At 37.4% G+C, this 15262-nt stretch overlaps 1 protein-coding gene across 2 annotated transcripts in view; it reads right to left on the reverse strand.

The window, feature by feature from the left end:
- Positions 1-13462, reverse strand: part of LOC107082109 (retinoic acid receptor gamma-A-like) — a 33263-nt gene extending 19801 nt beyond the window's left edge. Inside the window, exon 1 of one of the 2 annotated variants that reach the window (XM_015370604.1) lies at positions 13102-13462. In XM_015370604.1, coding sequence (XP_015226090.1) covers positions 13102-13297 — 196 coding nt within the window. In that variant the 5' untranslated portion in view covers positions 13298-13462. Of the gene's footprint in view, positions 1-1701; positions 2142-13101 lie in introns of those variants that run through there. The other variant, XM_015370605.1, reaches the window with a different exon arrangement.
- Positions 13463-15262: the final 1800 nt, after the last annotated feature.

Raw genomic sequence — 15262 nt, forward strand, 5'->3', positions numbered from 1 at the left:
AAATTTCTTTCCAATATATAAAGATGTTTTTACATGTACTGTTAATCTAGCAAAGTGCATCTTAAGAATGAAAAGAAAAATACAAAAACACTTTTCTTGATAAAAACGGGACACTAAAGGGCTTGTGACTCACACAAGGAGAGTCAAAAAATAGAATGGGACGTAAAAATAGTTATTCATTGAGACTTTAATCAGAGAGTCTATTTAAATAAGAGACTAAATAAAGATGGTTTTGATTAGGACAGAATCTTTCCTTTTTTCAGTCGGTAAACAATCCACAAACAAAACACTGTCGTTTAATTTTAGAACAAGCTGAAAGGAGGCAGATTCATTTAACCATCAACTAAAACCAGCTTGAGCTCTTTTCAGCCAATATCTTTGCTTGAATAACATATTAAGCATTTGGATCCAAAACAGACATCATAGTTCAACTGTGGTAACTTCATTGAAAAAGAAAATAAATGCTGAGAAAATCATTTGTTTTAGGGAGACAATTTCCTACAAAAATCTCTTTGATTACTCTGTGATAAAATTAAATATTTAAGCTGAGGGAAAACTATTTTTTGCACTGCTGTTAAACCATATTGGTTGAAAACAGCAACAAAAAATTGAGAAACTAAACCAAATTTAAGTTATAGTACAAAAAAAGCATGATTAATGAGCACTTGTGGACATTTGTCTTTCAGGGTGGCATCTGGCAAAGCTCCACAGCGAGTTGAAACAGGCCCTGCTGTGGTGTTTGTCATCCTGACTGCTCATCCATCATCATTAGCGAGCGCTGTGGACTCAACAGTGTTTAATGCACTGGTATCTGAATAATTACAGCAGATAAATGGATTTAAGGTGCTCTTTTGGGACGTTCTTAATCACTGCAGAGAAGTGATGAACAAAAGTGTTCAGTGAGTCGAACAGAATATATGGAAATAGTTAAATAAACTGGCCATTGTTTCAGTCGATAAAGTGAGATTTCTTCTTTTTTAATCTTAGCAGTGTTTTCGTGTGCTGATAGGATTTGGTAAAACACCTGAAAGCCTGATGCAATCTGTGCCTTTCCTGCTCAGCAGCTATCAAAAGAATGTCTTGCTTGCATGGCTCAGGAATCATGTGGTTTCTGCTTTATCTGTCAGCTACTGACTTCTTTTCTTCAACAGCCTCTTGCAACATTACGTAATTTTTAAAAACTTTTGCATTGTCCTTAAAGAAATTTTATAGATTGCTCATTCTGCTTACAACTTAATTTGTCTTTTTTATTGTCTGTGTGTGTATAAATGACTCCATCTCTGTTATTGAGTGTTTTAGCCAGCATGTGATTTTTAAGGCCCATTTCCCCTCGGCCTGTCAGTGTTGTTTCTGTTTTGGACTCTGCTCTTTTCTGGACACATCACTGGGTTAATTCCCCTGCATTGTTTAAAAGAGCTGTCAATCATGTGAAGTCATTCATAAAGAAAACAAACCCAGTGATGTATAAATACACTCCCCAACTCACTCAGTCACACTCACAAAGCACCCTAAGCACATAAACAAACAAGCTGCAGGGTGAGAACGGGCACATATAATCGAAAGGAATCTGACTCTTCCTGTGGAGAGAGCTCCCTCCGTGATAACAAGACCATGACTCCAACAGCAACAGCATACTCACAGAGAAACACAAGCAGTCAGAGTTACTGCTTTGCTTTGTTCATAAAGGCAGATTGGACTCACACTGAATGCTGCTCGCCCCCGTCCAGGAAAAAGGGTCCAGCCTGGAAAAGTAAGGGTTGGCCTTGCCCAGCATGCAGGAGCCCTGGCTGGACACATCGAAGAGGGGCCGAGGAACCAGCCCAAGAGCCTCCATGCAGTCAAACATGTTGTCTCAGAGAGCAGTGAGCTGGGAGAAGAGCCCAGAAAGGAGCTTCCTTTGGAGTAACTCAATGCCCTGCTTGGTCCAGGTGTTCCCTATCTGTCTGCCTCTGCCCTCTGGTCTTGTTCTTTTCCTCCTCACATGAACCAAACCTCTTCTTTCTGCCTTTTCCTCCTCCCTTTATCTCTCTCTTTATTCCAGTCTATCTCTGTTCCTAGATCACTTGCTTGGCTGCCTGCTTTTGCCCTGCCTGCTGTAACTGATCTCACCTCCCCTCTTGCTGGCTTTGTGGGCCTCTCACACTCCAGCACACTCACAGCCAACTATCTGCTGTGGTGGAGTTGGTGGGGTGGGGTTCAGGGAGGGAAAACAAGCCTGAGGAGGTGTGTCGCTGCTCTCTGATTGACCAGATACCATACACCCCGTCCCTCCCTTTCTCGCTCCAAGTTTTCAAACTAAAGTCTAAATATTTCATAGGGGAAAAAATGAGAACAAATGTTTTTTCTTTCTGTTTCTGTTTTCTTTGTTTTCTCTCTTCCAAACAGCAAAAGCGTGGCTGCCTTCTGCTAAAATGATACAAAGAAATCTCCACTCGCATAGATTAGTTTGAGGTTTTGTGCAGATGGAAAGATAAGCACAAAGAGAAGCATCCTGGTGAGGATTTCATTTCCAGATTTCCCTACTTTAACTGCTTTACTAGTGCAGTAGGCTAACTATTGTAAATTGATAAATGCAAAAGTCACAAGTCATAAAACTCCATACCCTGGAATATACTCCTGTTTTTCTATTTTTTTTTTTTTGCGTGAAATTTTCTTAATGTGAATGAAATAAACAGCAGATGATAAGGAAAAGATAACCGTGGTTATCTGACATGGTGCAACAATATAGCAACAATTCATAACACGTCATCTCCAGACAATTTACAATTCAACCAGATCATACAGTTAAATTTATTCAAAGTTTTCTAAGGAAAACCAGTTGATTGCATCGACTCATTGATGCACACCAAACATTCCTGTTGTGACAATCGAGAGGTAAAACTCCAGTTTAACAGGAAGAAACCTCCAACAGAACCAGGCTCTGTCTGAGTGGCCATCTGCCTAGGTATCACACTGTAAAAGCTAGGCAGTTGGTGGATGCATTATGAGGATGGGTTAGCATCCCCCCTGGAAAAAAACAAAGCCTAAAATCAAAGGAGGTAATTTCAAGTTGGAGAGATATTAACATGAAATCATAAAACCATTGGCAATATTACCATTCTTAAAGACTCAACTGCCTTTTGCAAGATATTGATGTTTGCTCAACAGAGTGGAATTTATCCAGGATTTGGCAGTGATGAAACAACCCAAAGGAAGAGGTTATAAGCAGGGTTTGTTTTTTGACTGGTAAGGCCAAAACATACCTTGATTCTTAAAAAACCAAACGAGTGAAAGTCAAGTTATGAAGAAACTCATGAGTATACGCAACAACTTTAAAATGAGACATTAAAATGTGTTGGCTTATCATTTGGTTCGCTGCAACAGAGAGATCAATACAAAAAAAAGAAAAAGAAAAGGAAATTGAGCATATTATAGCAACTGGAATTGAAATTCTGTCTTTCAAGAAGGATACTGGATTTGAGATCACCAGTCCCTTGTTAAATCTGGTAAAGAAGCGGAATAAATTCTGGTTTATGTTTGAACAATCCATGAGGTATCTGCTGCCCAGTCATGTCACTTTGACATGCCATCTATGTAGCCATATTCAAGGCACAGACAGTTCTGCATAGGAAACATGGTGGACGAGGGACATCTCCTTATGATTTGACACATAAATATTACTTCGATCAAGAGATTGAGAACAGCTCTTGGAAGTAGCCGTTTTCGACTTCTACATGTTTTGTGTTGTTGGAAGTTCTTAATCTGTGCCCTAAATGCCCCCCCTAAAGCCAGCAAGAACACAGAAATATTTCAGACCAATTTCTACATACATCTGTCATTATCGTGAGTTTGTGAATTCACAAATCTCTTGACAATTCATCTTACTAGCAAGATCATATGCCTGTGGCACTATGGAGAATCCATATTCCATATAACATTAATTTTTTACTGGATCTGTTTTTCTAACCTGGAAGAAAAACACTTGCCTTCATAGTAATATCCACGTGAGGGTAACCCTATTTCTGCAGCATTGGTATCAAACTCCTTCTGTAGATGCATTGTTTACTGGGCTTGTGTGGCGCTGTAAACGTAGGTGATTCCTGGAGGGAACCGTTGAACACTACTCTACCTAAAAATGACGATGGTCACTCATTTTCCATGATAGGAAGGGGGATCCTGCTCAGAATAGAATTCATGAAGTTTACTCCGATTTGCATCAATCAAGAAAAATGGGACTTTGTGCGTGATTTTGATGAAGGAATAGCAAAAAAACACAGATTTTTGCATTTTGCATTAAAGCTAGGCTCTTTAAAATCAGAACCAACAGGTCACAGTTTTATAAAACTGTCCTCTCAATTTCTAATCATTACATCTCCGACTCTTTGACAGCAGCAATTAAGATAAATTACTTTTAAAACATAAACAACTGAGTCATGGGGACAAAGTTGAACTCTCATTAATTGAGTAAATTCACATAATCATCTGGCTACAATTTGTACTTTTTGAAGCTCACTCAGCTCAATTCCCTCATGTTAACAGGAATTTTTCAATGTTCCCTGTCATCTTTCCCCATTTACCCGAAGCTTTTACAATGCTAAAATCCAAGCTGAACTCTTTTAGAATTTACTTCAAGCGGACACAGCTATCCTCCCCTCCTGGAGCTCCCCTCAGTCACACTGAGGTGCAACTGTGCAGCAGGCGGGCCATGCTGGCCCCAAACTCTGCAAAGTCTGGACACTTGGTGTACGAGACATACTCCCCCTCCCTCCGCACCTCCTCCCTTTCCTTCCCTCGTTCAAGAGAGATGAACTCTGGAAGAAACCCCCACTGGGGCCCTAACACCCCACCACCACCACCACCCTCAGACAGATATACACTCAACTTGGCCTGCCTGTGGCTTCATACTATCCACACTTCTTTGTATATTTATTTGTACTGCCTTGTTTCTTTGTTTTTTATGCACTTTGTGTTTTTACAGCTTCCTCTATCCTGAATATGTTAATGAATATTTTTCTCGAGTTTTCTTTTTTTTTTTAATTAAATCTCTTTTCTATTTTTTTATCTGTATCTTTTCAGGTTCTACCTGTTTATATTTCTTTGTTGTTGTTGCTTTTTTCTACCCTCTTACACAGCTGGAAGCAGAGCTGCTCAGCATCAGCCTGCTGAGCTCTCTCCACACCTTGAGACAATTAGCCTCCCTGCCTCAGAGCACCCTACTCCCTGCTGCTGTTAAAGAAAAGAAGCACATAAATACAAAGGGAAAATAAAATGAATAGCTGGATCAGTTTCCTTCAATTTCAGCAAAACCGGGGCTCACTCATCTTCTTTCCTTCACAGAAAGGGAATCTCTTTGAAACGGTAATTGAAAACAAGCTTTTATCCTTTTCAAACATTTAACTTGTAAGCGGAAAGCTTTCTTTAGAAAAATCTAATTTCAACCTAAGTATCCTCTTCTCATGTCTGACACGAACACATAGGACTGAACAGTGGAATTTATTTCTCAGCTCCTCCTGCTCGTTATTTGCACAAAGTCCTGCTGCGGTCGTCCGCAAGCACACTGATATGGTCACAAATGTGAAGCAATGAAATGTAGGCGAAGGACTGCTGGTTGTGATATTGATGAGTGTTGGAATGCACAGCAGAAAGAGCAGTGGGAACATGTGTGTGTTTTTGTGTGTCTGTGAGCGTGGGTGAGTGTGCAGACACGCTGACAATTATGTGTGTGCTTAAAGAGAGTGCCTGTGATGACAGACAGAAAAAAAAAACACACAAGCTTCACTCTGTGCCTTCAGGTTTCAGTTACTATCACATTCGCCACACACACACATGAAAAACAGTCAAAATCAGATTAGAACTAAGGACAAGATGTCAACAGTGCAAAAGTTACGATCATGTGAAAAAGATCAGGATATCCTTTTTAAATATTTAGTTCTTTGTTTTCATTACCAAATATTCAGATACTTGTGTCTAACCTTAGATCAACTCCTGTTTTTTTAGCTGGGAGAAATTTTAATGGTGTCTGCTGCAAGTCAAATGATTCAGCAGGTCCTCAGTGGATTAACTTGCCATGCCGTGTTTCATATTTATTCATTTTAATTATAGAATTTGTCTCGTTTACTTTTTTAAATATACTGAAAGAGAGCATCCCCTGGTAATGACATTCACACCTCTATGCTTCTCCATTGGTTTAAGCTTATTTTCCTAGAATTGGCTGTTTTCATTTTCAAAGTAAAGATTTCAATAATACGTGGAAAACTTTTCTGCTTCTCTGTTGACACAACAAATCAGTTTGAAACTAATAAGTCCAATGAACATTATTTTAACAGTCATGTTGAACGCACAGATGCTGTCTTAGAAAATGACTTGTCTTTAGAGATGTTAATGTTATCTTAACTTGGTGATTTAATTAGATTTTTTTGCAACAATTCAAAGAAGCTTAGGGCTGACGTCTAGAAGACTTAAATGCATATTTATCACATTCCTGTTCAGCAGCAGCAAGAACTCACCGTATCAGTAAAAAAGCACCTGAGGGTGCTTTTCATATGGATAACCACTAACTTTCAGATCTGGAGATGTTTAAACACTTGTCTCATTAGCAAAGTCCAGACTTATAAGGGTCTGGTTTGAATTTACCTCCAGCTTTTACCTTAACCATGTCGTCTTTGGTTCAAATAGCATTAGCGGGGAAAAAAATAAAAATCTGGACTCATTAGCTGCAGAGTTACTCATGGTGAGAACTAAAGATAAAAGCTTGCTGGGGCGTGCAGCTCCAAGAAGCTTTTATCACCTTTTGGATGTCTACAAATAACACAGGATCTTTTAACTTTCTTGCAACACATCATGACATCGTGACAATTACAACAAGCTTGGATATTTATGAAATACAGATATTTTACCAGATGACCCCCAAAAACAAGGAAGCCAATATAATTTTTTAGATTAAGCTGGATTCTGGTGGCTATTGCCATTAATATTTAAACATTTAGCTAAATCAGTTTATCCCTTTATAACTTAAAATCAGGTTCTCTTTATTCCTACCCTATATTTGGTATCTAATACTTTTGTATAAACTTATTTACACATAAATATGATTTGGAAATGTAAAAATTATCATTATATATTATAATTGTAAATATAAATAACATGTATTATATAGAGAGTAGATTATATATATCCAAATGATGTGTATAGAATGAGGGGTAACCTTAAAAAAGCTTCCTTTTCTTTTGGAAAATAGTTGAACTCAATTTCTATTGTTCTATTTTACAATGTTATTTTATGTCTCCTAAAGATTTTCAATCGTAAATGTTTTTTAAATCAATATGAGAATTTCGTCAGAAACATTAGCTTTTCAGAACTGCTATAAAGAAAACAACTTGCTGCACATTTGAATAAGTGCAGTTCAAAAAGAAAATTTTGAGTAAGAAATATGTATTTTTTTTATTACTCATTCGATTTTGATTTTGGTGTTTATATGATTTTATTCATTAATTTATGATTACAGTAATTAGTAATGTTTAATTTTGTATTACAAACAAATCTGCATGTTGCATAGGGAAAAAAAAATTACCCCCTCTGCATTCCTCTTTTTTTCCTTTGTCATATTTGAATGTTTTATATCATCTAAAACATTAACTTGTCAAATGTAGTGATTGTCCACAAAAATGCCCAAAGAAACTATAAATTCTTACTCTATTTTAGGAGTGATGGTATTTAGTTAATTCTTTGTTTCAGTCTTATACATTAGCACAGCAGGAGCCTCTCCATTCTATAGATGTTACTTATCTATTTAAATGTTGCCCCATTATCCTTCTATCTCTGCCTGAGTATCTGTAAAAGCTCCCGAGGCCACTTCTGAAAGATGTAATCAGACTCTGGGAGTCTGTAGCCTGCAGGGACCCCCCTCCTCCCCTCCTGAAGAAAGACTCAAGAAAAAGAGATCAGCAGATAACAGCATCTCATTCAACATGTTGTACACAAACTTCTGGGCCCAAGCTGCTACCTCCACAGCTAATATGTGAGTGACAGCAGGAGAGCCACTCTAAATAAATCTCATTAAAGTGAATCAGCTTAAATAGAGAGTATAAAGTAATTTCAACTGTATTACATTATTATTGCGTTGTTTTTTTTTTTTGCCATAACTGTAAATTCCTGCTTTGCTTATTTGCTTCAGGCTTCAATTAGGTGGACAGCTACAATTTATTTTTAAAAATATAACACTTATTATAACTCTACTTTAAGTGTGGATGACTTGAAAAGCATTTCTTGGGGGTGTTGGGATCTATATTTAGAAGTGCTGGGATTAAATGAAGAAAGTTGATGAATGCCTGTGAGCCTCCTGGATCTAAGAAAACAAAGCATTTAATCATGAAACCCATAAATAAGAAGCACTGACACTGATCATTGAGAACGAGCAGTCGTCTGTTGGCAAAGAGAGGATCCAGTCGGTCACTGCTGCTCTCTACCAACCAGCTACTGAAGTGCTGTGTGTAGAAATTCATGTAGTTCCTTATTGAAAAGTGTAGCATCTGAAGTGTCTGGTGGACATTTCCTAAAAATACATACATGGGTACCAAAATGTTTTACTCAAGAGTAGCACTGGGTTTGTATGTTTTTATTCAAATAAAAGTAGAAAGCAGTCATATTTTTCAAATAACCATACAAATGTATTTGGAAAAATGGTTACTCCAGTAAACTGCAAACTGAGGGAAGTATCTGGATGGATGGATGGATGGATGGATGGATGGATGGATGGATGGATGGATGGATGGATGGATGGATGGATGGATGGATGGAATGGAATGGTAGGTATTCGGACAAAACTTTACCTTCAAGTACTGTAGGATAAAAACCCTCATCCTGCAACCAGCACTGTAATGGATTGGTTTATATCAAAGCATATTTATCTCTCAGAACGGCCCAGTCAAAGTCTACTCCAGACAGTGGTGGGCAGTGCATCTAATACTTAGGCCTTTAGTGTGCACCCCTCAACTTAAGCCGCATTCCCATTGAAAACCTGGGTTTTTCAAAACCGGGTTGAGCCGCTAACTATCTGCTTTTGGCTTTTTTCCTATTTGACCGAAATGCTGAGTCTGATCCCCTTCTGGAAAGCTGCGTGGCAACTGTTCCCCACCACCGCGTGTCTGATGACAGTATCATGCTGGGTGAGCGTTGATGATGTCAACAGTGCACTGGAAATCAGGGAAGTAAATAATGGAGAGCAACATGGATGGGAGCCTTTATTGTTCCCTCTTAACAATGCTGCGCCATGTTTATCGAATGTAAGCAGAGTTGTTTCGGCTTGTTAGATCAGAAGCGACTGGCATGGTATGTTAACAATACATTACATTCAATGGTATCATGTAATTTAGCGTATCGACCTGAGTCTGGTGTTCCCACAGACTCAGGTTGAGTCTGCAGATTAGAGTCGGGTTGCTTGCCGAGTCATTTGACCCGGGTAGGTGTGTGTCAGCGAGCTGTTCCCACTGCCACTAAAAGCCAACGGTCAATTAAGCAAGAAGCCCAGTTAAGACAACCACAATCCTTCACTCTATAACCACAGCTCCTCCACAGTTACATCATCAATAGTCGTTCAATATGCATTTAATTAACAGATAAAATAGTGTATAAAGCATGAATGAAATTATATCATATTCACCAGAGATGCTGATAATTTATAAACAAAATCCATCCTTCTTTTTTTGTCTTAGTATCTAAATTTAGTATCAGTCATTTAGGCCAGAAAAACTTTAACAAAAGCAAATCTAAAATGACCAAAGAAACTTCTGAATTCGAGCACCACTGCCACTCTGAGTCTATGAGCATGACCCTTAACCCCTGATTGCTCAAGGGTTGCCCCACGATGGCAGAGGTAAATATCTTTAAAGTGAGATCAATGAAGTTCAAACTTTTTTTTTTTTTCTATTCAAACAATTGGATAGAAGGAAATTGAAGAAATTAGGTTGTGAATGTAGGTTAGAGTTTCGGATTGATTTTAGACCACCAATGAAGGCCCTTACAGCCCACCACTGACTCCAACTGAAGCTGAAAAAATGTGGAATGATGTTCAGAGCCCCTTTAATCTAACATAGGTCCAAAACAAATGACATTGTGTACAAAAGATTAGGGAAACAGGGTGTGAAGTGCAGTTACCTATATTTTTCTTTAATCTGTGTTTATTTGATCTGTTTTAACTCTTTTAGGAATTTTTATTATGGTATGATGCTTTACTTGTCAAAGTGAGAGATTGAGATAAGTGATTTAAACCCCTCCACCTCGACATAAATCCATCTAAGAACACAGATAATCCCATTTGAAGACAATGAAGGCAGCATAACTCCAAGAGAGGAGAAAAAAAACATCATGAAAAGTCCTGGACTGACTGTGCAAGTCCAGACCTGAACCCAGAAGACTCCCTCTCAGGAGAAGCTTGAGAACTGGCCCTGTAGAGATGATCCATGTCCAACATCTTTGAGACCTCAAATATATGCCAAAAAAAGTACGTGAAAAGTCCAAAAGCAACGCCTTCCAAGTTAGAGGTATCGTTCCTGAAGATGTCTGCCAAGAGTGGCTCAATCCAGCTTGACGTTTCCGTAATCATCAAAGTTTCCTAAACGGTTTCTGTCAGTTCAGAAATATGTTTTGGTATTTTATTTGCTTTATAATAGCGGAAAAGGAAACATCTCACTGGTTGAACAATAAAACACTTGCGTTATTGTTATAGACTCAGATAAACAGAAGTCTGCATAAAAACAACAAAAAATTGTCCTATATCTTATTTTCTCTTTGGGATTCTATGCTTTTATAAATAAATAATTCTCATTTAAACTGTGACCAAGAAAAATATATTATATATTATTTTTTTTGAAAGACAAAAATATGTTTATATTAGATATTTTTGCACTAATGATATCCTAATATGGAGCAATTAAAATGTTTTTCACCCATCAATCTAGCAACAACTCTCATTTCAAGTCCCCTGTTTTGAAACAAATTAAGCCAATCTGAAGTGCAACAGCGCCCCCTTTGGAAGAAAATGAGCTCAATGTAACTGCAGGAAAAAAAACTAAAATTCTGTCATTTGCCCAAACCTTCCTCCTCAAGAAGAGTCCTGGTTCAAATATAAAGAGCTGGAGCACTTCCACGGAAAGCAGAAAATTACAAACAGGGACCACATTATGCTGGCTGTTTTTCCAGCCTGCCTTCTTTCTGCCATCTGTCTGGTTTACTGCATGGAAACTTCTCTTCTCTTCTCTTCTCTTCTCTTCTCTTCTCTTCTCTTCTCTTCTCTTCTCTTCTCTTCTCTTCTCTTCTCTTNCTTCTCTTCTCTTCTCTTCTCTTCTCTTCTCTTCTCTTCTCTTCTCTTCTCTTCTCTTCTCTTCTCTTCTCTTCTCTTCTCTTCTCTGTTTTTAATTAAACGTGTTAATAAAACTAAATGTTTTTTTGCTGAGGACCCTGAGTTTTCTCTGTTTTGAAGAACTGGTCAGAGGATGCACATTCGACACACGCTGGTCATGTGAGAGAAAGAAGGAATAGATATTCTTGCAACTGTGCCTCTCTCCATTTCATCATTCTACAATGACTTAGTTTAATTTGGATGCAACACATTTAAGTCCAATAAACTCGATAAGATTTGCTGCACCAAAGTCATTTAACTTTTTATAGTAAAATCTGTATATTGCAAAAAGTATGAATGCCGCTTTGTGCAATTCAAATTTTGTCAGGTTATACCAACAACTTTACTTGCCGTGTATCAGTACAAAGTTAAGTGGAGGAAAAGTAATTTCTGATTACCAAAAGAGAAGGTTCTTGGTTGAAATTCTGTGGGCATTTAAGTTGAAGCTCACATTTTATCTTATAGTTTTTTTGTTGTTTTTTTATGCAAAGAATCAAGATTGTTTAGAGTTTGGTCCCCTCTGACCACAACACCTCCTCCACATGTTCACTGGTGTCAAACTGCAAAGATAACTTATTTTATGGCCTTTATTTTGTGCAGCCTCCCCAACTTAGTTGTTTTGACAGCTGATTCCCACACATAATCTGTTAATCTCATCTTTTCCAAGGTTAGCTTTGAATTCTTTGCTGTTTCTCTGACTGATGTTGTCTTTGTCTAACATTCTTATTCCTTGGCTTTTGACACTTGTCTAGTTTAGTATGGCACTATTTCTGCTGTGAACTTGGTTTTTAGGTCTGTTTTAACCTTATTTATTTATTCTTAAATGTATAGTGGAGGATGTTCTTTTTCCAGATGGATTATCAAAATAAGTGGTCCTCATAATTGTCAATCTTTCTGGTGATACGTTTACGTAAGTCCATCTTACATGCTCGTCCCAATTTTCACTTACTGGGGGTGAGTCTGATATAGTGGAAAAATTGCAAAGCTTCTTTTGGAAAGTAAGCTTGTATGAACGATGCAAGCAGCAACTTTTAAACGTGCACAAGCCCGTTATTCCTCGTCTATGCTCTCGCACATGTTTAATGGGCATTCCCTCTTTTAAGCGAGTACAGGGTTGTGCATGTGCATTTTTTTTTTAAAGTGGAGAGGGTGGGTCTTTTCAAATATTCACAAAAATCCTGCTCTATACCTTAAACTTGTTTTATATACTGAACTTTGGTTACCCCTGCAGTTTTTAAAAGTGCTATAGAAATAAAAACAATTGATTGAACATGTCCGTTCAGGTATTTCACCATATCTTGTTGATTTTTCCATCACCAAAGTCCCGACAAGTTCCCCTCTGACCAGACTCCTATTTCATTGGTGTTCTTGAAACAGTTTGTTCTGTAATGTTCACTGACAAACCTGAGAGGTATTCATAGAACAAGTGGACTCTATTAATAAGGTTACTCCTTAGGTAAAGTGCTTTTAGTGGATTTCCTTTGGAGGCTTAATATAAATGCATTTCAAATATTTTTAATGTTTAATTACAAAAAACACATATAGAGAATAAATCATTTTCCTTCCATTTCACAATGATGTATTGCTTTGTTTTGTTGAGTTGCATAAATTATACTGAAGTTTGTTGCTATTACATGACAAAATGTTCAATGGGAGTGAATTCTTTGTCACTAAGAAAAATGGTTAGCAGCAAAACTGTTTTGGAAGAACTGAGCTTTTTTACTTACACAAAGCAGCCATCTCTTTTGGAAGGTCCGCTCCAAAGCGTCCAAAAAGGTGACTGCTGGCCAGCAGGTCAAAGGGGGAGTGGCCCCTCATGGAGTTGAAGGCAAAGGGGTACATGGCACGAGAGAATCCCGTCATGTGACGCATTTGGTGCTCTCTGTTGGATGCCATTGTGAAAAAGTTGGGCTGTTTATTCATATTTGCTTTTTATAAGTTGCTTTAGCTTCCTTTAAAACTTCTTTGTCAGGGATTTAGGGTGAGCTTGAAAGTGGGTAGTGCCATCCAGCCCCTTTCAGTTGCTGTCAGGCCACAGTGATGCAGTGCAGGGAGATGTGCAGGAAGATATGTGCTGCACTGGTCCAAATGCTGCAAAAAGAGAGAAAAAAAAGAGACCAAATGGTTAAATTCTGCAGGAATCATTTTAAAGGGAAAGTTAGATTGTAAGCAGTAGGATTTATACTGTGACAATAAATAATATCAAAATAGTTATTTGAGTATGATGTAGCTGGTATTATCATAGATGATTAAAGAAAACTAAACAGTTATCCAAGACATTAAGGAGAGACATATAATACTTATAGTTACTTTTCCTTACATTTAATCAAATTTGAAGAACCTTTATTTTTTCCACCTAAAAAGAGATTTATTAAATTGTGTAACACTGTTGTTCAAGTCCACCTTTAATTTTTGAAAAAGGTCTGGTTTGTAAAATGAAGTTATGTTTTAATTACATTTCTTCCTTCAGCATCACAATGTTTTATACCTTTTAAACTGCTTTGCTTTAAAGGAATAATTATTGCGCAGTTATTTAATATTCCTTTGCAGATAATATAAGGAGACCTTAGATTCAGCTAAACAAGTCACATGACAAAGGCAGACAGGAAGCTGCAACCACCAACACAATATGAAATACCTGTTTGAAATATAATGATCAGAAACTGAAAAATATTTATTCAAATATTTAAATAAAACAAAATCATCTGGAAAAGATTAAAGTTTCAGGAAAAGGCACACAAACTGGATATCTATAAACTAGTATATTAACAATTTTAGCTTTATCTTAAGAATGTTGTGAGAAGCGAGATCTCCTATTTCTGCTGAAATAAAGTTTCGCTCATGTGAGGTAAAAATACAGAAACTGGAAGCATTCTTTCTGAGGATGCTTTCTTTTTATGTTAACTGGAAAAATGGAGGGGATAACAGCCTATGAAAAACATGTTAATAAGACATCATTTATGTAAACATAAAATATGAAAGGTCCAAGAATAGATCCTCCCTCTGGACAGTTAAGGGGGAAATGAGAAGCAATTGTTGATTTTGGTCAAATGTGATTGACTGGATGAGATTCAATCAGTTTTATGCCACATGATGGAAAGTGGACTCCTTAGTTTATCAGGTTGTGTGGATGTTTTAGAGGACCCAAATGCAGAGATGAGGAGGCAGAAATAAGCTTGGCTGATTTTGTTGAGGTCTCAGAGGCAACAGAGGCAACAAAGACAAAAATCCAGAAATAAAATAAGAAACCAAAAAATAAGAGACGCCAGGGAGACGCCAGGGAGAAAGAACACACTGGAAGCAAGCAATAAAGCAACAAGAAACCAGCAAAGAGGAACTGCAGAGGTGGTTTATATATGGGAAACAGAACAAACAATTAGGTAAGGAGCAGGCGGTAGATAGAACTAACTAGAAGGGAGCCGAGTGAAAAGGAAACAGGCACAGAGAGTAACACAAAATCACAACACTGCCTAAAAATTATTAGAAAAAGCCTACATTGGCGCAAAAGGAAAAAGAAACAATTACAGGGAAAACAGAATGACATAAATTAAAGTGTAAAACTCAAAAAGTCCACAAAAGTGTAGGATCATGACATAGTAGCTCAATATAATCCATGGTTAATATTCCCACATGCCTTCTTATGATCAAGGAGCACAACACCAACCAGTGTGGCAGTCACTGCAGAGTGTTTTACTCTTTTGGTTAAATGCAGTCAAGATTATGCAGAGATTGTTAATTATTTAATGAACAATATGTTTCTCTGGCTATTTAGATTCCAGCCAAATACATTTATTAAGGTTATGCATTTACAACAACACCATTTTACTTTTTCAGCATTGGGGAAATTATAAAAGACTTTTAATGCAGCAAAATTAATAAATTTAGAAA

This window comes from Cyprinodon variegatus, unplaced genomic scaffold (genome assembly GCF_000732505.1).
Source record: "Cyprinodon variegatus isolate N-32 unplaced genomic scaffold, C_variegatus-1.0 Scaffold47, whole genome shotgun sequence".
Classification (NCBI taxonomy): Eukaryota; Metazoa; Chordata; class Actinopteri; order Cyprinodontiformes; family Cyprinodontidae; genus Cyprinodon; species Cyprinodon variegatus.